Source organism: Salvia splendens, chromosome 12 (assembly GCF_004379255.2).
Source record: "Salvia splendens isolate huo1 chromosome 12, SspV2, whole genome shotgun sequence".
Classification (NCBI taxonomy): Eukaryota; Viridiplantae; Streptophyta; class Magnoliopsida; order Lamiales; family Lamiaceae; genus Salvia; species Salvia splendens.
In genome coordinates, this window is record NC_056043.1 from 4,351,128 (window position 1) to 4,371,742 (window position 20,615).

Sequence of the window (20,615 nt, forward strand, 5' to 3'; positions counted from 1 at the left end):
CACGTAATTGGTTGCATGGATATTCTAATGGTAAGATTTTACTTTTGTTATAAAATTCTAAACTATCAAACTATATTTTATGTTAACATAGTAATTTTGTTAATAGAAGATGGAGATTCTGAAGATGACGAGGAGGAAGCTAATGCTCAAGCTGAAGTGTCAAAGCTTATATACTTGGAAGAATGTCATTCAAATATTTAGGTGTATTTTGAAACATGGACTTTTTTTACTTGGAAGAATGTCATTCAAATATTTAGGTTTATTTTGAAACATGGGCTTTTTTTAGAACTTGTGGTTAAACAATTTATCTTTTTGTTATCTTAGATTATGTCATGAATATTTTAGATTTTATGTCATGAATATTTTAGATTTTTAATATATTACTTTACTTATATGATAAACTTATATTTTATTTTTTATATAATAATTTGTTATGGAATATAGATATAAGATTCCTAAAAGTTAAATAAGTGTTAATTTTAATTATTTGCTTAAAAACTTGATTAGCCCGTTGGGCTAGCCCGAAACCCGAAGGTTTAGGATTAGGGTTGAAATTTTAGAACCAGATAAAATTTCAGCCGGATAAACACGCACCTGATAAGCCCGCAACCCGAGTAGGGCTCGCCCGATTGACATCCCTGGCTGTCACACTTACTAAAATACAATCTTGCAGCAGCTATCATTAATTAACATGACTTGTCACACTTGCACAAAGAATTGAAAACAACAAAACAGGCTTAATCATTCCAGTTTCTTTTCCTCAACTTCACTTTCAATCCGTCCTTGGCTTGCAATATGATCGAGTCACGAGTTGAAACTGGATGCCCTTCAACTAGTCGGACATGATAGTTATATAGAATCGCCGCCGCCACCATCTTCATCTGCACGAACGCCATGTCCTTCCCCACGCACGTCCTCGGCCCCGCGTTGAACGCTGGGAACTTGTACGACGGCTCGTGCTTGATCTTCCCGCTCGGACATATCCACCTCTCCGGCTTGAATTCGAGGCAGTCTTTCCCCCACACTCTCTCGTTTCTCCCCACCGAGTAGAACGATATGATCAGCTTCGCGTTGGGTGGGAGCTGATGCCCACTCGGGAGAATGTCTGGCAGCACTGGAGCTTTATGTTCTAGCGCCACTGGCGGGAATAGCCTCAGGGACTCGCACAGAGCTGCGTGCAAGTACACTAGCTTGTGCGAGTCCTCTGCGGTGAAGAACCTTCACACAAATAAAAATAGGGATAAGTAAGGGTAGATGATCGATTTTGTCCCATCATTTAAAGCAAAAATATCCCACCACTTATGTAATTATCATTTAGTATCCACAATTTCATTTTTTGGAATAAAATATCCTGTAAAAATTTTCTAGTGATTGGAATATCAACGTGACCGCCGAAATTACACATTGATTGTGCAATTTTTGATAATCAACATGTAATTTTGACTGTCACATCAATATTCCAATCGCTCTGTAAATCTTGTACACAAGACAGTTTATTCTAATAAATAAAATGATAATTATCTAAATAATCAAGTTACTTTTTCACGCATAAAATAAATAAATATATTCGTATCAGACCTCCACTTTTTCTGGAGACAAAGCTCGGCTTCCAATTCTTCTAGAATCCTCCTCTCCGAGGTAGGGTTTTGCGCGACGAGCCAGAAGAGCCACGTGAGGCACGTGCTCGTCGTGTCTCTCCCCGCAAACATGAGATTCAACGCCGTGTCCTTGAGGAAATCCACCAGACTAGTCGAGGAATCCATCCTCGTCTCTCTATAAACATCTTCAAAAAGTCCAAGAACAGAACCGTCGTTACATGCGGCGTCAATGCGCGGATAAATAAACTCAGAAAATGCTTTGGAACATTCCAGAAGCTTCCTCTCGGAGCCAATATTGAGCCACCTCAGAAGCTTCCAGATTCTCTGCGGGATGACGTGGCGGTACAGCAACGGCTCCGCCACCACACTGAATGCTTTCTCACAAGGAATGTGAGGCATTTCAAAGCTCAAACTGCACGGGTCATAATCCAACACAATTTTGCATATGTTGTCGAAGCTGAATCTGTGGAAAACATCCTGCAAATCGAAATCAACCTCATCGAGGCTGAAGCGATCGAGCAGCGGGAAAAGGCCGGTTTCGGCCTTTTCCCAGACGGTCTTCTGAAGACGGGCGTTGAAATCCGCGTGCGTGAGCAACGCCATTGTGGTTTTCCGGTGAATCTCCCAGAGGTGGAAGTCGGCGCTGAAGATTCCAACGCCGAGGATGTCGAAGATCTTGCGAAATTCGGGGCCTTTTGGGTAATTGGCGAAGTTTCGGCTGAAGACATGGTGGATGTTGGTGGGGTCGGAGGTGAAGAGCATGTCGGTGTCGCTAAACCATGGGCCCCGGAACGTGTAGGTGCCGCCGCCGCAGCCGTTGAGGACCTCGGTGATGCGGTCGTGGGCGCGGTGGAAGTTGAGGAACACCTCTGGTAAAAATCCCAGAAGCGGCCAGTTAGTTGGCTCCATGGGCTTCTTCTGCCGCCTGTCAGCCAGGCGGCAGAAGTAGACTAGGAGCGGGAGGAGGATGAGGAGGATGTAGTAGTGGTAGTTTTCAAGAATTGCCATTTTTATTATGTGGTGAGTAGGTTTTTATGGTTTGTTGGTTATACTTATAGTGTATGATAGAAGAAGTTTTGATGGATTAGGTTAAGAAAGAATGATGTTGGAAATTATATAAAGTAATGAAAGTTGGTATATTTGGTAACGATTTAAATGTGCAACTCATGGTGCTTTTATGTTCATTAATGACACACTTACTAACTACATAGATTTGACTAGACATGGGCGCAAGCTACTGTCGGGTTGACGCCCGAGGGTTAATGCGGGTTAGATTTAGCATCCCAAAGAGAAGTAATGAGTACTGCTACTCCCTCAGTCCAAAGAAAAGTAAAAGAGTACTACTACTCCCTCCATCCCAATTAAGAGCACTTGGGCACCTACTCGCAGTTGTGCTCTTGCCAGTGGCACGACCTTGCTCGATGCATTGAGCACCGCCGTGCCAACGGCAAGAACACGAGCAGCCGACGTGACATGCTCTGATTGACAGTTGATTTATCATTTTTTTTAATTCAAAAAAATCTGAAAAATTCAGATTTAATAGAAAACATATTTTCCCACTTGCCAATAAAATATATCCATTTTTTCCACACTTTTAATTTATTTTTTCATTATTTTTATCCCAAAATTCACACTTTCATCTATAAATATCTTCATTTTAACACAAAAAATTACACTATATCAAACAACTCTCTCAACCTCAATTTTTAGGATTTTAATTATGTAATTTTTAATTTTTTTAGTAATTTGTAATAGTATTTCGGGTATTGTTAATGCATTTTAATATTGTGAAAAATGTTTTTAGTAATTGAAGTATTTAAATTGAATAATAGAAGGTGCGACTCTTGAGCATGCTCTTGCGGAAGTGCATGAATGTGGGTGTTGTGCTCTTGCGAAAGAGCATGGAGTAAAAAATGAATAAAAGTGGGTCCGTACCCACATTATCTCTCTTATTTTATTATTTCTTTAATTATTTATTTTATTATTAATTTTACTCTTTTACTTATCTATTTTATTATTCGTTTATGTTATTTCACCCTACATAACTTAATAAACATTTATTTCTTAATCATTGTGTTCAAAATAAATGTTTCAATTGTAACGAAAGAAGCAGTAAAATTTTACACGCATTATTTTTGAATAATTTATTAAAATTATGTATATGCCTAACCTAAGTACGATAACTCGTTTATTTCAATAAACCAGAAACAAATTAATATTGTAATCATTCGACTTTCCATTAATTTCATCATTAATTCATCAATCAATAATTGAAATGAATGAAAGTAGTAGCACATATTCTAGGAAAGCCCTTTACACCTAAACTAGCAAAGAAGGGCTCACCTTCACCAGAGGCCGCCATCACCATATGCCAAGCTCCACATCTGGCAATGCAGATGAAAGGTGTTAAAGAGGAAGAAGAGATGATAAAAATTGAGAGAAATAAATTTGACTTACATAAAAAAAGAATTTATGTTTATTTGTTTCAAATTTGGCTATTTATTGTGAAAATATATTTGGTGCCTAATTATTACTAGTATTTTGCACTGCCCAAAATAATTATTTTCGGACGTTAATCGAACCAATCAGCTTAGGTTGTCGGGCTATTTTGGTACAACTCATTCGAGTTATAATTTTTTGGATTATAAATTTTCAATCATAATCCTAAATTTTCGGATTACATGCAATCCCGCGGACCAATCAGGATAGTTTTTTTTATTTAATTTTCAGTTCCCTTTATAACTACATTTCTATTAATAGTTTTATATCTATAATAAATGAATATGCATACAAATGACTGATAATTCTACTTGAAACTAATATGCAACTAATAGAGATACGAAAATACATTTTTTTGCTAAATAATTAATATCATTTTTTTTATTTATATACATATAATTTTTATGATAGGTGTAAAAGTAAAAATAAAAATAAAATAAATGAATATAAATGCCAAATAATGAAATGAAATATATTTTCACGTACATTTGAAAATAATATAATAATTAAATTAATCTCTAAAAGTTAGATAAAAGTAATAAAATAAAAAATTAAATAATGAAATGACCTCATTTCAGTATGTGGCTCATGTTAATTTGAGCCAATCCTATTGGGTTGCGAGCTGTTCAGTTTATAGTTGTTTGGGTTGTGAATACAAACGCACATTTTCGCATGTGCAGTCATTTTGTGATGCGTTTAAAATATTAATTGTGCTGATTATGTAATTATAGTGTTTAAAATGGGCTGATTATGTATTAATAGGATTGGTTATGATAGAGAGATTAATTAGGTCATTCACTCCTCACGAAACAATCTCATCTTGAGCCCGCCCTAAATTCAGCACATCTCACTTTTTCGTATGTCATGACAACACCAATCCTTTAGAGCATCCACAATGGCGCCTAGCCGAGCGCCGGCGCTAGGCGGTCGCTAGGCGAACCATTGCAGAAGCCGAAAACCGCCGAGCGGTTTTTCGGAAATGAATTTCACCTAGCGCTAGGCGGTCAAAAACCGCTGGACTATGCGCTGGGCGATCCGCTCGGCGCCATTGCAGCGCCCGGATCGCCCAGCGCATAGCCCGGCGGTTTTTTTTTTAATTTTCGAAACACTATATATACGCGATTTGCACTTCATTTTCATTCGCACCACTTGTATTAACGAGTACTCTCTTTCTTAATTTCTATACAGGATCAACACCGAGAAATGGATCTGAACAACGAGCCTAGTTCAGGGACGAGCGGTTCTCAAACTCCCCCAATCCCCGTTGGAGGCTGATGGAATCAGATGCCCGGGTACTACAACACGTACCCGTGGCAGCAGATGCTACCCGGGATGCCGACCGGAGGGAGTCCGCCGGGGGGGTTCCCGGCGATGCGGGGTTGGGCACCCAATATGCAGATGATGGTGAAGACGTTAGCCGAATGGCGAGCGGCGACGGACCCCAGGAGAAGAGATTTCTCTTCACATTGCTCGAGAGCATGAATGACGATCTGCGTGGAGGCGGCAGCGGCGGTGGCAGCGGAGGCGGCGGTGACAGTGGCGACGGAGGCGGCGGTGGCGGTGGCGACGGCGACGACGGAGGCGAGGGAGCCGACGTGTGATTTTTTTTAAGCAATGTACTTTTTCGATTATGAATGTAATTTTTTTTATTAATGTACTTTTTAGAAAATTTTGTACTTTTTTAATTTATTGTACTTTTTTTAAAAATTAAAATAGTATTATTAATGTTTATCGTATATATGTCTTGTAAATTAAATTCCGTATATTGTGTTATTAGTGATGTGGCTATTGATGTGGCTGGGCTATTTATGATATGGCTAGGCTATGGCTGGGCTATTTCTGATGTGGCAGGAGGATTTTTAGTATTGATGATGTGGCAGGAGGAGTTTGTGGCTGGGCTATGGTTGAGCTATTGATGGGCTATAATCATTATGAATTTGAAATAGATATGTGCAGACAAAAAGGACTGGGCTATGCATTTATTTGTTGTCCTTAAACTAGAGACTTGAGAGAACAAGACAAATATTGGAATTAGTATAGGATTTAATTTGTTGATGGTAAAGAAAATATTTCTAAAAGTTTTAGGCATGTATGATGTATCCCAAGTCATGAAAACATTAAAATAGAAATTATAGATGGGGAGAAATTCCATTAAAATGAATTAGTATTAAAATTTTATTGCTTTACTTATTTTATTTAACCGATTAACCGATGTGTTTTGTCGATAATTGACTAATCGGTTAGATTATGGTTAAGTGTTTGGACTAATTTCTTAGTTGATTAAATAAATTTAATTATTAATTGAACTGATCAATTAACATACATTAAAATTGTCTAATAATTGAAATGAATTTTTACAAAATCGAAACATTTAAACCATTTTAGCCTTTTTCTTTTGTCTCATCTGCTGCATCAAAACAAAAGTAAGAGAATTAAAGATCTGCAACTCTATTTTCGTCCAACTCTAACTATTCAATCTATGCAACTCCAAATTTTAAATTCTTACCAGTAAAGACCAAAACTAATCCTGAATATATGCACATTTTACGATTTTGGTTATATACTTTATCTTTTGAATTTTTGCATCCTGAACATTTCAAGTCGAATCACAATTGGTCATATACTAACAATTCCGTCAATTTTTAAACGGTTTTAACCCGATTTTGATGGTTTAAAGAGTCTCATTCGGATTAAAACCATTTAAAAATCGGTCAAAATCGCGTTGATAACATGCCCATTTATGATTATCGAGACAACTTTTTGGTTTACTTAATAAAGTAATGTTACTCTGTCCCGACCAAGGTCATGTTCGCTTGATAAATTAATTCTATTGAATTTATTTGAAATACAACACCTTAAAATTTCGAGGTAACTGATTGAATGTGAAATAATTTATCAAGTTGTAAGCAAAGAAGGAGACATATACGTACTATGATTTGATTGAAAATAAAGCTAGCGATAAAAGAGCACAAATTTCAGACAAACATGCAATACGAGACTGATCCATTGCTAACTCATTATTTAATGGCTAACTATAACTAATTTAAAATTATAGGATTTTAGAAAACTTGTGATCTACAATTTTCCATGTGTAATTATCTTTTTTATTAATTAAATCAGAAAAGATAAAAAAACTATCAAATTAGGGTTTTGGATGAAAATGTCAATATAGTGTTTCGAAAATATCAACACAATGCTTTGAGAATGTTAACACATAGCTTATATTGACATTCTACATGTATTATATTGACATATTTTATATGTCATGTTAACATTTGTTGTTGTACGAAAAAATTGAAAATTTTTGATTTTTTTTTTCAAATTTTGACATCGGAACATATGCAAGTGAGATCTCGTTAGAATCCTTAGAGCATCCACAGTGGGACGGACGATGCGTCGTCCGCGCCCTACACTTAGTCCGCGGATGAAGCGCGGACGATAGGGCATTGTCCGCGCCATCGTCCGCCCACTGTGGGCGCCATGAACGATGGCGCGGACGATGCAACGCGTTTTTGTTTTTTATTTTTAAATTCGAAATTTATCTATTTAAACCTCGATTGTCATTCTATTTTTCATACGAACATTTCTCGCATCTCTCATGTCTCTCATCTCTCACGTTTCTCCATTTCTCACAAACCAAAATGATCCACGACGACGACCGGAGTTCCTCGGAGGACGGTGGTCCGACCTTGACTCGAGCCTTAAATGCATCCGTGCACGACGCAATGGAGGAATACTTAGCCATTATGCAACGTGAGGAGGCGGAGGCGGAGGCGGCGAAGGCGGAGCATATCCCCAGGCCTATTCTACGTCGGGCGTTTGTCCGACGCGACCACGCCGCAGCTCACGAACGTCTACGTACAGACTATTTTGCCGAGCAACCAAGGTGGGGCCCGACTCTTTTCCGCCGCCGTTTTAGAATGCCTCGTTACCTTTTTCTCAGCATTGTCCAGACGTTACAGTCACGTGATGAATACTTCCAGTATCGGGAAGATGGCATCGGTAGACCCGGACTTACGCCGTTGCAAAAGTGCACAGTTGCACTCCGTCAGTTGCCCTACGGCACCAGCGCTGACATGTTCGACGAGTACCTCCACGTCGGGGATACAACAGGCCGCGAGTGCCTGAAGAGATTTTGTAGTGGAGTTGTGGAGGCCTACAGCGACACATATTTGCGAAAGCCGACAGCTGTAGATTGCCAGGGCCTAATGAGAATGCACGAGACGGCGCAAGACTTTCCTGGGATGCTAGGGAGCATCGACTGTATGCATTGGGCGTGGAAGAATTGTCCGACGGCGTGGAGAGGCCAATTCACTAGTGGATACAAGGGCAGCCACCCGACGATGATCCTCGAAGCCGTCGCTGACCATCGGCTCTGGATCTGGCATGCTTACTTCGGTGTAGCCGGGCCGAACAACGACATCAACGTCGTCAACTCATCCACCCTCTTCACTGAGCAATGCAACGGCAACGGCCCGACCATCGAGTTCACCGCCAACAGGCTCCAATACCACATGGGGTACTACTTGGCCGATGGCATATACCCAAGGTGGCCTGTTTTTCTGAAGACGATCAGCTGCTCAATTGGTGAGAAGAGAGTTTTATTTGTGCAAAAGCAGGAGGCGGAGCGGAAGGATGTGAAGCGGGCATTTGGTGTGCTCCAAGCACGGTGGGCAATAGTGAAAGGCCGGGCCGTCTCTGGTTCAAGGAAGTCCTCACCGATGTCATGTATGCGTGCATAATCTTACACAACATGATAGTCGAATATGAAGGTGGGAGCATCACTGATTGGACCGATGACGAAAGTGCATCTAGCTCCTCCAGCACGGCGACCGAGCCCCCCGCTCGAGGATTACCGACATGCTTCAATGAGGTTCTATCTAGACATGCCTCAATGCCCAACCAACTGACAAACACGGATTTTGCATATTTTTAAGGGCTAGATTTGACTAGTTTTAAATGTCAATCATGCAAATTATGTTCTTAAATTGCATGTATTATACATTTGGTATTTTGAATGTGTTTGTTGATAAATGATAGAAAAAGATAGAAAAAGATGCAAAAAGGCCAAGGTGTAGCAGCCTCTGTTCGAGCCCATTCTGCCAGCAGGTTTGAAATCCAATCAGTGCTTACTACATGTCATTCTCTTCGTCTTCGAAAGAGCTTCGCGTGTACAGTTGAACGTCTCAATCGGAGTTCTGTAGAGAAAGTTATGACCATTCTACGAACATTGCGCAGTGCAATCAAAGCTGACGGAAATTCAAGGAATAAAATAAATTGTTGCCCAAATCTCTCCTATTTATTTGTAGGGCACGAAAATCATTAAAAATAAACCTTTCTCCGCTTATAAATACCCAACTCTAATTCATAATCTCGATCTCAGAGCCTCCAATCCTTCTCCCTCTCTACACTTCTTCCATTCCATATTCCACCCTTAAATTCATCCATCTTCCATTGGAGCGGAGTTCTGCAGATCTAGGCAAGAGAAGACTGAAGATTGAAGATTCAACCTTGGGTTTTATCAATTTCTTTCATGTCTCGTACTTTATTTGTAGTTTTTACTTGTCTATTAGTTAAACATCAATTGTGGAATTTTTAGTGAAGATATTTGATTGATTTTCCTTGTTAGCTCTTGTAGTTATTTGATTTATCCATGCGCTTTCTATATTCAATTGATTAGCTACCTCTTGAATACATGTTATAGTTGATTAGAGTACTCGGGAGACGAAATAGTTGACTTGGAAAATGGATAATTCTCACTTTAATTCAATAGAACTCGGGAGAGTTGAGGTTTCACGTGAGGTCATTGGTCTTAACGATATTTTAGGAGTTAGATGTTAGAGATTTAAAGGGGACTTTGATTTCAACACCTAATCTAAGGATTTCTCACCTTGGGAGAGGGTTTAATCCAGTTAAGTGACCGACTTAATAACTCTAGAGACCGTAATTCAAGAAAGTCGATTGTGTTTTGGATCGTAATATTCTACATTCCTATGCCTGCTTTGTATCATTGTTTATTTGCTTTCTTTTTATTTGTTTTTTTTCAGTCTAGTTTAATAAAATCAAACAAAAAAAACATTCGTGTCTTTAAATAGTATATGACGCTTAGTATATGATAGCCAGTGGCAATCTTATTCCATGTGTTCGATATCCGGTACTGACCTTTAGCTATACTAGATCTACCCTGTAAACTTGCAGGTATTTTTAGTGCTAATAAATAGTGCATCACCAACACGACCATGCGCAGCTCATGAACGACATGGTTGAAGAAGTGTGGGCCCGTAACTGCCGCCGCAGAGTTTGTGTATTTTTTTTGTAATCCGTATTGTAATGTATTAATTTTATAAATGAAATGAAGGTTTTTCCCAATTTTTGTAGTTATTTAAGTATTCAAATAGAAGAAAATGCTTACGGCGCCCCTTAGGGCACCCCACTGCAGGTGGAAGGGCATGAGAATAAAATGCTTAGGGCGCCCCTTAGGGCACCCCACTGCAGGTGGAAGGGCATGAGGATAAAATGCTTAGGGCGCCCCTTAGGGCACTCTTATGGAATTATCTTTAATTTGATATATGTTGTGCGAAAAAATAGTTTAAATCGAGAAAGTTATATTCGTTTTAAAGTTATAAGATATTTTTCAAAAGTTAGTTACAACTAATTTGTTGTAAATTGACCTTAATACCCTTATTGACTTTTTTTTATCGTATTGACATTCAAGGAACTAATGATCTAGGCCCTTAATTTGAATATCTAATGACTATTATTTAGTTGTTGTTAACAATTAAGTATTAGGTTAGCAATATAACACCCCATATATATATATATATATATATATATATATATATATATATAGGGATGTATTTTAAATAGTTATGATAAAAATAGAATATTTATTTAATAAATAATATAATATTTTATATAATTCTAAAATTATCTAATAAATATATATAACTATAATTAAAAAAATAAAATTTCATGCTCAATCCTTTTTATTTATTTTATAATTTATAATATTAATAAAGAATTTAGAAATGGAGGTTTGATATTTTATAAAACATGAACTAAGTTGAGAATATAGATACTACTCATATATCATATATGATACTCCCGCTAGTTTTGATAGCGTACGACACAGAATTTAATAAGGTATACGATAAAAGTGGTGGGTCATCTTAAAATGATGGAAGTGCATTAATTTTTGGTTGTTGACATAAGAATTATTATTTGGTCATAATTTTATGTATCATAAGTGGTAGCAATTTATAGAGTTACGTTTTAAAATTAATTCGCGAGAGAAGAAAAGACCATTAGAGCATCCACTACGTGCCGCGCCCACTCGCTGGCCCGCGAGTGGGCGTCGTCACGGATGACGCAATAATTCATTTTTTTTTAAAAAAAATCGAATTTTAATAAAAAAAATTTAATTTTCAAACGGTAATATTACCGTTAATTTTTTATTTTCCTTTTTAAAATTTTTTTTACTCTATAAATAATCCTATTTCATACTCATTTCAAACACAAACACACATCTATTCCTCTCAAATCCCCTCTATCACTCCAATTTCCATCTTAAATCAACTCAAACAAATGGATCCTTTTGAGCAAATGCGTCAATTAATGGAACAATCACTTGAAGAAGATCGACGACGAGAGGTGGAGGAAGCAGCACCACCCCCACGACGCTCCCGGAAGTACATCAATCGGAACCAGGAGGAAACCGCCGCACGGTTAGTACGCAACTACTTCTGCGATAGCCCGATTTGGGGAGATACCTACTTCCGTCGCCGTTTCCGCATGAGTAAACCGCTATTTCTCCACATAGCGAATACTTTGGCGGCCCGGGAAGAGTTCTTCTGAGAAGGGTTCGACGCGGTCGGCCGTCCCAGCCACACGACACTGCAGAAATGTACTGCAGCCATCCGTCAGCTTGCGACTGGATAAACGGCCGACATATTCAACGAATACCTCCAGATCGGAGACACCACTGGGCGCATGTGCTTGCTCAACTTCTGCAGAGACGTCCGGGCAGCCTTCAGTGACAAATTTCTCCGGAGGCCAAGCACGGACGATTGTCAGTTCCTCCTCAACCTGCACGAACAAGTGCATGGATTCCCCAGGATGCTTGGCAGTGTCGATTGCATGCACTGACAATGGAAGAATTGCCCGGTGGCTTGGAGGGGGTCCTACACGAGCGGCCACAAAGGCACCCATCCAACCGTTGTACTCGAGGCCGTTGCCGACTACTGGCTTTGGATCTGGCACGCGTACTTCGGGGTCCCTGGCTCGAACAACGACGTAAACGTGTTCCACCAGTCCGACCTCTTTACCGAAGTTTTGGATGGTAAAGCGTCGGCCATCAACTTCGTCGCCAACAACCGGATGTATAAAATGGGGTACTATCTCGCCGACGGCATCTACCCAAAGTGGCCGACCTTCGTGAAGACGTGCAGCAGGCCTGCGAACCCAAAGCAGACTCTTTTTGTGCAGAAGCAGGAGGCTGCGCGCAAGGATGTGGAGAGGGCGTTCGTGGTTCTCCAAGTGCGCTTCAACATCATCAAAGCGCCGGCTCGTTCGTGGTTCATGGAGAGCATGGTCGACATCATGTATACGTGCATAATCTTGCACAACATGATTTTCCGAGACGAAGGACCCGATGCGGGAAATTGGTTCGACCCCGAATCCCCCGGAAGCTCAACCGCATGTAGTCCGCCGCGAAGTGGAGCGCATCCGTCTATACAAGAACGGTTGGCTATTCGGGCAAGGACACTCGACTCTAGCGTCCACACCCAACTCCAAGAGGATCTAATTGAGCACATTTGGGAAAACTTTGGCGGAGAAGATTAAATTATGTCATTTTTATTTTTTAGAATTTTAATTATGTCTTTTTTTCTTATTTTTTTTAAGTTTAAGTTGTAATGTTGTTTTAATTTTAATGAATTGTGTTTGTTTAAATTGAATTGGGTTGGAAAAAAAATAAAAAATGAAATTGAATGAATAGTAATTAAGGGACGGAATAAGGGACGGTTAAGGGACGGAGCGTTGCAGGTTCTGTCCCTTAGTTAAGGGATGGAGGAAAAAAGGACAGTGGGGCCCTCAAATAGTGGTCAAATAGTAGTTAAGGGACGGTATAGAGACAGCGTAGTGGATGGTCTTAGATTTATATAGATAATGTGTTTTATGTATCACTTAGTGAGGGAAAGAGGGGGAGTAAGATTTTGTCCACTCACTAACATAGGGTTATATCTTATCTTATTCTTTTATACTTCCTCTATCCACCATTTAAAGAGTTATTTTACCTTTTTGAGTTGTCCACGATTTAAAGAACCCTTTTACTTTATTTCATTTTTAAAATATGGAATTCATATTTATTAACTTTTTACACTCATAATTCATTATAAAACTAGTACTCTCTCCGCCCCAAAGAAGATGTCCCCTTCCTTGGGCTACGAGGGATTTTAATTTGTGTATTAGGCCATCCACAACGCTGTTCCTATCTCGTTCCTTAAACCACTATTTGAGGGCCCCACTGTACTTTTTTACTCCATTCCTTAACTAAGGAACGGAACCTGCAACCCTCCGTTTCTTATCCGTTCCTTAACCGTTCCTTAAATTACTATTCATTCAATTTCATTTTTTATTTTTATTTCCAATCCAATTCAATTAAAACAAACACACTTCATTAAAATTAAAATAACATTACAACATAAAATATAAATACAACTTAAAATTCAAAAAAATAAAAAAAGACATAATTAAAATCCTAAAAAAATGACATAATTTAAAATACAATTTTATAGAGACATCCTTAAATGTTTTATGTTTCACTTTCGATGTGGGACAAAATCATTCAAGGATGTCTCTATAAAAGAGAAACAACCAAGGATGATTTTATCCCACATCGAAAGTGGAACATAAAACATTCAAGGTTGTATCTATAAAAGAGAAACAACCAAGAATGAGTTTGTCCCACATCGAAAGTGAAACATAAAAACATTCAAGGTTGTATCTATAAAAGAGAAACCACCAAGAATGATTTTATCCCAAATCGAAAGTGGAACATAAAACATTCAAGGTTGTATCTATAAAAGAGAAACAACCAAGAATGAGTTTGTCCCACATCGAAAGTGAAACATAAAAACATTCAAGGTTGTATCTATAAAAGAGAAACCACCAAGAATGATTTTATCCCACATCGAAAGTGGAACATAAAACATTCAAGGTTGTATCTATAAAAGAGAAACAACCAAGAATGAGTTTGTCCCACATCGAAAGTGAAACATAAAACATTCAAGGATGTCTCTATAAAAGAGAAACAACCAAGAATGATTTTATCCCACATCAAAAGTGGAACATAAAACATTCAAGGTTGTATCTATAAAAGAGAAACAACCAAGAATGAGTTGTCCCACATCGAAAGTGAAACATAAAAACATTCAAGGTTGTATATATAAAAGAGAAACAACCAAGAATGAGTTTGTCCCACATCGAAAGTGAAACATAAAACATTCAAGGATGTCTCTATAAAAGAGAAACCACCAAGAATGATTTTATCCCACATCGAAAGTGAAACATAAAACATTCAAGGATGTCTCTATAAAAGAGAAACAACCAAGAATGAGTTTGTCCCACATCGAAAATGGAACATAAAACATTCAAGGTTGTCTCTATAAAAGAGAAACAACCAAGAATGAGTTTGTTCCACATCGAAAGTGGAACATAAAACATTCAAGGTTGTCTCTATAAAAGAGAAACAACCAAGAATGGTTTCATAAATTCGCAAGTCCATCAAATATATATGGGATATTACGAATTTCTTGTATTCATTTATTTGTAAAAATTGTTTTTAATTATAAAAACAATTTTATAAATAAAAGTATTTTTTTAAATTTTGATTTTTTTTAAAAAAATCGAATTATTGCGTCACCGTGACGACGCCCACTCGCGGGGCAGCGAGTGGGCGTCACGCACGTCGCGGGGAGAGCCACGTCGCCGAAGCGCGTGGCGGCACAGACCGTGCCGCGTCTCGTGCCGACGGCACCCGGGACGGCATGGGCACGGAACCGTGACGAAACGTAGTGTCGCAACGCGTTCCGCTACGGTTTCGTTCCGGAGGAACGAAACGCGGAACGCCCACAGCCCGCGTTGCGGGTGCTCTTAAGTAGAGAGAGTAAAGTAAGAGAAAAGGAATAAAGTAGGTAAAAGTGTTTCCATTTTTAGTAATGGTTCTTCTTAGTTGAACAAACCTAAAAAAAAAGTAGGTCAATCTTCGGTGCAACAGAGTAAGTATTAAAAATATGTCTCACATTTCATTTAGTTTCTCTATTTATTTTCTTCATAAAGTCTAACATTTTCTTAAAATTTGTATCACTATCTTTATGATCGATAATGTTTCGTCTTATCTTTATTTTCATGTGTACAAAGGCCTTTCACTGCGGAGGAGTCGCACAAGCTAGTGTACCTGCCCATGGCTCTATGCGAGTCGCTGAGGTTGTACCCACCGTTGCCGCTGCAGCAAAAAGCTTCAGTGCAACCGGATATTCTCCCAAGCGGGCATCGCCTGGCACGCAACGGGAAGCTGATCATGTCATTCTCCTCGGTGGGGAGAATGGAGAGCGTGTGGGGGAAAGACTGCCTCCAATTCAAGCCGGAGAGATGGATCTTGCCGGATGGACATGGCATTCAAGTTTCCAGCATTCAACGCGGGGCCGAGGACGTGCGTGGGGAATGACATGGCGTTCATACAGATGAAGATGGTGGCGGCGGCGATACTGTACGGATACAAGGTCAGATTGGTGGAGGGGCACAAGGTTTCACCTCGTGATTTTATCCTTCTTCATGCTAAGGAAGGCTTGAAGGCGTTGTTGTGTAAGAGAATTTGATTGAATGATTGCAATAATCTTTCTTTCTATTTGTGCAATGATATGTAGTACTATCTCACTTATAAGAGATCAACTTGATTGGATCAATGATTGTATTAATCTCTCATTCTATTTGTATTTTCTTATTTTCTACTTTAATCAATATGTATCTCGCTTGCTAATAATGAAAATATTATCTATTTAAAGAAATATCAAAGAAATGTCACTTGTTTGATCATGTCAAACTGCGTTGACCAGTCACGATCCAACAATCCCCACGTTATTTTTTTTCAATTGAGCATATCATATTAATTTAATAAATAAATTGTACTCAATAAATATAAATTAATGTGCGGCCGCACACAATACAAGGTAAAACAATAGCATCCCACAAGCTTGAACCACCAAAATCATCGCAACCAAATTTTCAGTTTGAAACAGCGAATTTTAAAATCAGAACATCCATCATCTTCCATTATTCCATACACATTTTATTAATTAACATATAGTAGTAGTATTACAATCCAATATCAATTTGAAATCTTTGATAAACTCACCCTCAAACCATTCTTCATTTGAAGTATAATCGAATCACGAGGCGAAACCACATGCCCCTCCACAACCTTAATCCGGTACCGATGCAAGATCGCCGCCGCCACCATCTTCATCTGCGCGAACGCCATCTCCTTCCCCAGGCACGTCCTCGGCCCGGCATTGAACGCCGGAAACTTATATGACGCCTCGTGTTTGATCTTCCCGCTCGGAGAGATCCATCTCTCCGGCTTAAATTCGAGGCAGTCTTTCCCCCACACACTCTCCATTCTCCCCACCGAATAAAAAGATATGACCACTCTTGCATTCCCCTCGATCCGCTTCCCACACGGGAGATCATCCGGCCGCGCTGGAGCCTTATGCTCCAGCGCGACCGGTGGGTATAACCTCAGCGTCTCGCACAGAGCTCCGTGGAGGTAAACCAACCTTCGCGACTCTTCAACACCAAACCTCCTCCTCCAATCCTCGCCGTTGATTTCCTTCCGGATCTTCTCCTCCGAAGAGGGATTGCAGGCGATTAGCCAGAAAAACCAAGTGAGAGTGGCGCCGGTGGTGTCTCTTCCGGCGAACATCAGATTCAACACGGTATCCCTCAAGAATTTGCTTGAATCCGTTTGAAACTCCTTTTTAAATGATGCTAGCATGCTAAAACCATTTGATTCATCCTTGGATCTTTCTACACAAGGGTAGATGAACTCATCGAAGGCTCTAGAAGCTTCTTGAAGCTTCTTTTCTCTACCAACGCCCATCCATTCCTGCAGCCGCCACACCACCTCCGGGAGGAGGTGCCGGTAGAGAAGAGCGTCAATCATGTCATTAAACGCTTTCTCGCACGGGATGTTCGGCATCTCAACCGATAAACTGCAAGGATCGTACTCCAAAACTAGCTTGCAAATCGTATCGAAGGATAATCTCTGGAAAATATCCTGTAAACAGGGGCAGACGCAAAAATGAACATTAGTACGAGAAGAGTAAATTTTTAAAATATTATTTAAAAATATTTTTTCAGACGATTTAGATTATTAATAGGGACTCTTATAAATTAAAAAATAAATGAATTTAGTAGGTCCACTCTTGCCTGCAAATCTACATCTGCTGAATGGTCAAGAACAGGCAGAAGCCCGTTCTCGACCTTGTCCCACACGGCTTTCTCCAGTATAGTAGAGAAGGCTGTGTGGGTGAAGAAGGAGTGAGTGATGCGGCGGTGGAGCTCCCACACGGTGAAATCCGCGTTGAAGATTCCGTCGCCGAGGATTTGGAAGATCTTGTTGAAATCGGGGCCTTTTGGGTAGTTGGAGAAGTTGCGGCTGAAGATGTGGTGGATGTTGGCAGGGTCGCTGGTCATGAGCATGTCCATGTTGGAGAAGATGGGGCCTTTCCAGTGGAAGGTGCCGCCGGATTCGGCCGTGAGCTCGGTTATGTAGTCTTGGACGCGGTGGCAGTTGGGGAGGAGGCCCGGGAGCATCCCGAACACCGGCCAGTTGGTCGGGAGCGCCGTGGCTCTGCGGCGATAGGTTGACCGGAGGAAAAGGAGGAGGATTATGGAGAGGGAGAGGAATGTGATTTCGATGATGGCCATTGGATTGTTTGTGGATTGATTGTTGCGGATAACGTCCTTTATAGTAGTTTATACTGGCGGACCTTGCCAATAATTTTTTCTACATACGTTACTTAAGTGTAGTAGATGATACGTGTCGGTTGAGCAATACTATATTCGTCCCATAAATATAAAAATAAGAACACTTTCTTTTTTTGTGTATCTAATTTCCATTTTTGGAAGGTTCTCCTAAACTCATTACTTATATACATCAATTTATCTACAACGTATACCACTAGGGTCGATCATTAAAGATTAATAATAATGTGGGTCTTACTATCCACTAGCATTATTTTAACTACCCTCCTCGACATTTCTCTTATTTTACTAATTATGCATTAATTCTCGTGCAATCTTAAATGTCTTGAATTTTTTGGGATGGATGGAGTATAATATTATTCTAATTGTAATTTCTTTGTATAATACTTCATTGATGAAAATGATCCATTTACAATAGTAATTAGTTTTAATAAATTAATTAAGTATGTACCAAGTGCAGTGATCTTATTGTATAATTTAAGGAGATGTTTAATTTGCTAGATAAAATAATACTATGATACAATCTAGGATTGAGTTGTGGGATTATTTTAGTCATAGGGGGCTATGACTAAATATCCCATGATTATCCATCTAGGATTTAATTGTGGGATTTAATCTCATAAACCAAACACACTCATATCTAATCTGGGATACAATCTTGGAAACCGAATACCCCTAAATGAACTAATTTGATTGAATTTGTCATTATTTTGATAAAAGTTTCACCTTTATAAAATTAATAAAATACAAATAGAAATTTGTTGGTGGTAATATTTGGAATTTGACATTAAGTACTCTACCATTAGACAAAAAGGTGGTAGACAAAAATGTGGTTAGATCTAATAGTTATAATGTTGGTAAATGGAGTAATAAATTATATAGATGGCTAGGATTAAATGGATTGACAGATACAAGTTATTGTCACTTAGGGTATCCACTATAGGGGCGGCGCGTCGGCCACCCCCTTCCTGCCGCCGCCCCGCCGAGCTATAGTGGAGCGAGAGGCCGCCCCGAGCCGGACGTCATTTTCGGGGCGGAACGCCCATCGGCGAGTTTAGTGCGAGGACGCGCCGGTCCTGAACCTCCGAGGCGATAGGCGCACCGGTCAGCGCACCGACCGTCCCCTTGATTTTTTTGTTTTTTTTTTTAATTTTCTACATTTTTTGAGAGAGGAGGGGAGAAGGAAGAAGGAAGGAGGAAGGAGGATTTTTTTTAATACACGTTTTTTGTTATTATTGATTTAATTGGTTATAAAATTTCGAGACTATTGGAAGTGTCCGCCTATAGTGGCGGAAACCTTTTTTTGGGACACTGACAAAAAAACTGGGACTGTAGACAAATAAAGGGGCATGGCTATTGGGGACGTCCGCTTATAGTGGATACTCTTAGTAATGAATCTATTCATTGGGAGCACAGTTTGCACGTTGCAGGGATATCTAGTTGAGTACTCCTTAAGAAAGTGAATATGGTCAACCAAATATTATAAATTAATGTACTATTTTTTGAAATAAAAACAAATTAATTTATGGGGTATTATTTTTATTTATTTACTGCTCAATGTATAACCACTGCAGCCCCATGTTAGAAGCTCGGACTAATCATTCGCAATTGTTAGGACTTAGGAATATGATAGTGACAATTTCAGTTTAAGAGGAACATGGCATTGGAAATAAGAAATGTGGAGAAGTGGTGGGCACAAATTTGCTTCTTTTCTCTAACTTTTCGTCTAGACTTTCCTAAATTTTCAGTGATTTTTCATAACAACACTTTATCCTCAAGATGGAAATAAAAATTAGAAGAGTAGTGATCCGTCTCATTTCCTACCCGCGCGATTAATAGCTTTTGAATACCTAAACAATATGATAACGAAGAAGACTTCATAGTTATTGATTTTCATATTTCCTTGGCCCATTATAGCATAATGTTGATGGTTTGTGTTAGTGTGATGACTATCTTAATGTGTTACTTGCTAACTAAAAATGTAATAACATGAGTATATCAACAAAAAATTTTCTTGACATTTTGCTTAATGTGCTATTTGTCCACTAATCAAAATTTAAAAAGGAAAAGATAAACCATAGTTAGAGTCCTAGGGCAGCGATTTTTGCCTAGAACAAGAATGAGAAAAACGTTTAGTTTATTTCTCAATAATAAAAAAAAGTACACAATTCTAGTTATATAGGAACTTTAATCACTGAGAAGATAACTAAAAATTAGAGACTAGATATTAAAAGATATGGCTAGCTAATCAGAGATATGTTGCTAGTAATATTTATTTGTAAAGATAATCTTGATATCTATTTGAGCCAAGAGGATTCTGATGGACTTGGTTCGCAGCTGGCTGAAGAGTAGTTGGCATAGTCGTACCTATCAAAACCCATGACACATTCAAAGCCCACAAATTTGTCTGAAGTCGAATCCACAAATCTAGCTCGATCAATAATAAATTTATCGTGACGTAGAATCGTGTGGTAT

The 20,615-nt window shown here is 39.1% G+C and overlaps 2 protein-coding genes across 2 annotated transcripts; both read right to left on the minus strand.

Annotated features, from left to right (window-relative positions):
* Nucleotides 1-587: 587 nt before the first annotated feature.
* LOC121757281 (alkane hydroxylase MAH1-like) lies at nucleotides 588-2,663 on the minus strand. The gene is made up of 2 exons (XM_042152816.1): nucleotides 1,579-2,663; nucleotides 588-1,218 (listed from the first exon to the last, which is right to left on the minus strand). The coding sequence occupies exons 1-2, from the start codon at nucleotides 2,604-2,606 to the stop codon at nucleotides 738-740; spliced, it is 1,509 nt and encodes a 502-aa protein (XP_042008750.1). The 5' UTR covers nucleotides 2,607-2,663; the 3' UTR covers nucleotides 588-737.
* A 13,734-nt stretch (nucleotides 2,664-16,397) lies between these two features.
* LOC121756804 (alkane hydroxylase MAH1-like) lies at nucleotides 16,398-18,137 on the minus strand. The gene is made up of 2 exons (XM_042152198.1): nucleotides 17,583-18,137; nucleotides 16,398-17,430 (listed from the first exon to the last, which is right to left on the minus strand). Exons 1-2 carry the CDS (start codon nucleotides 18,081-18,083, stop codon nucleotides 16,483-16,485), a joined length of 1,449 nt encoding a protein of 482 aa, XP_042008132.1. The 5' UTR covers nucleotides 18,084-18,137; the 3' UTR covers nucleotides 16,398-16,482.
* Nucleotides 18,138-20,615: the final 2,478 nt, after the last annotated feature.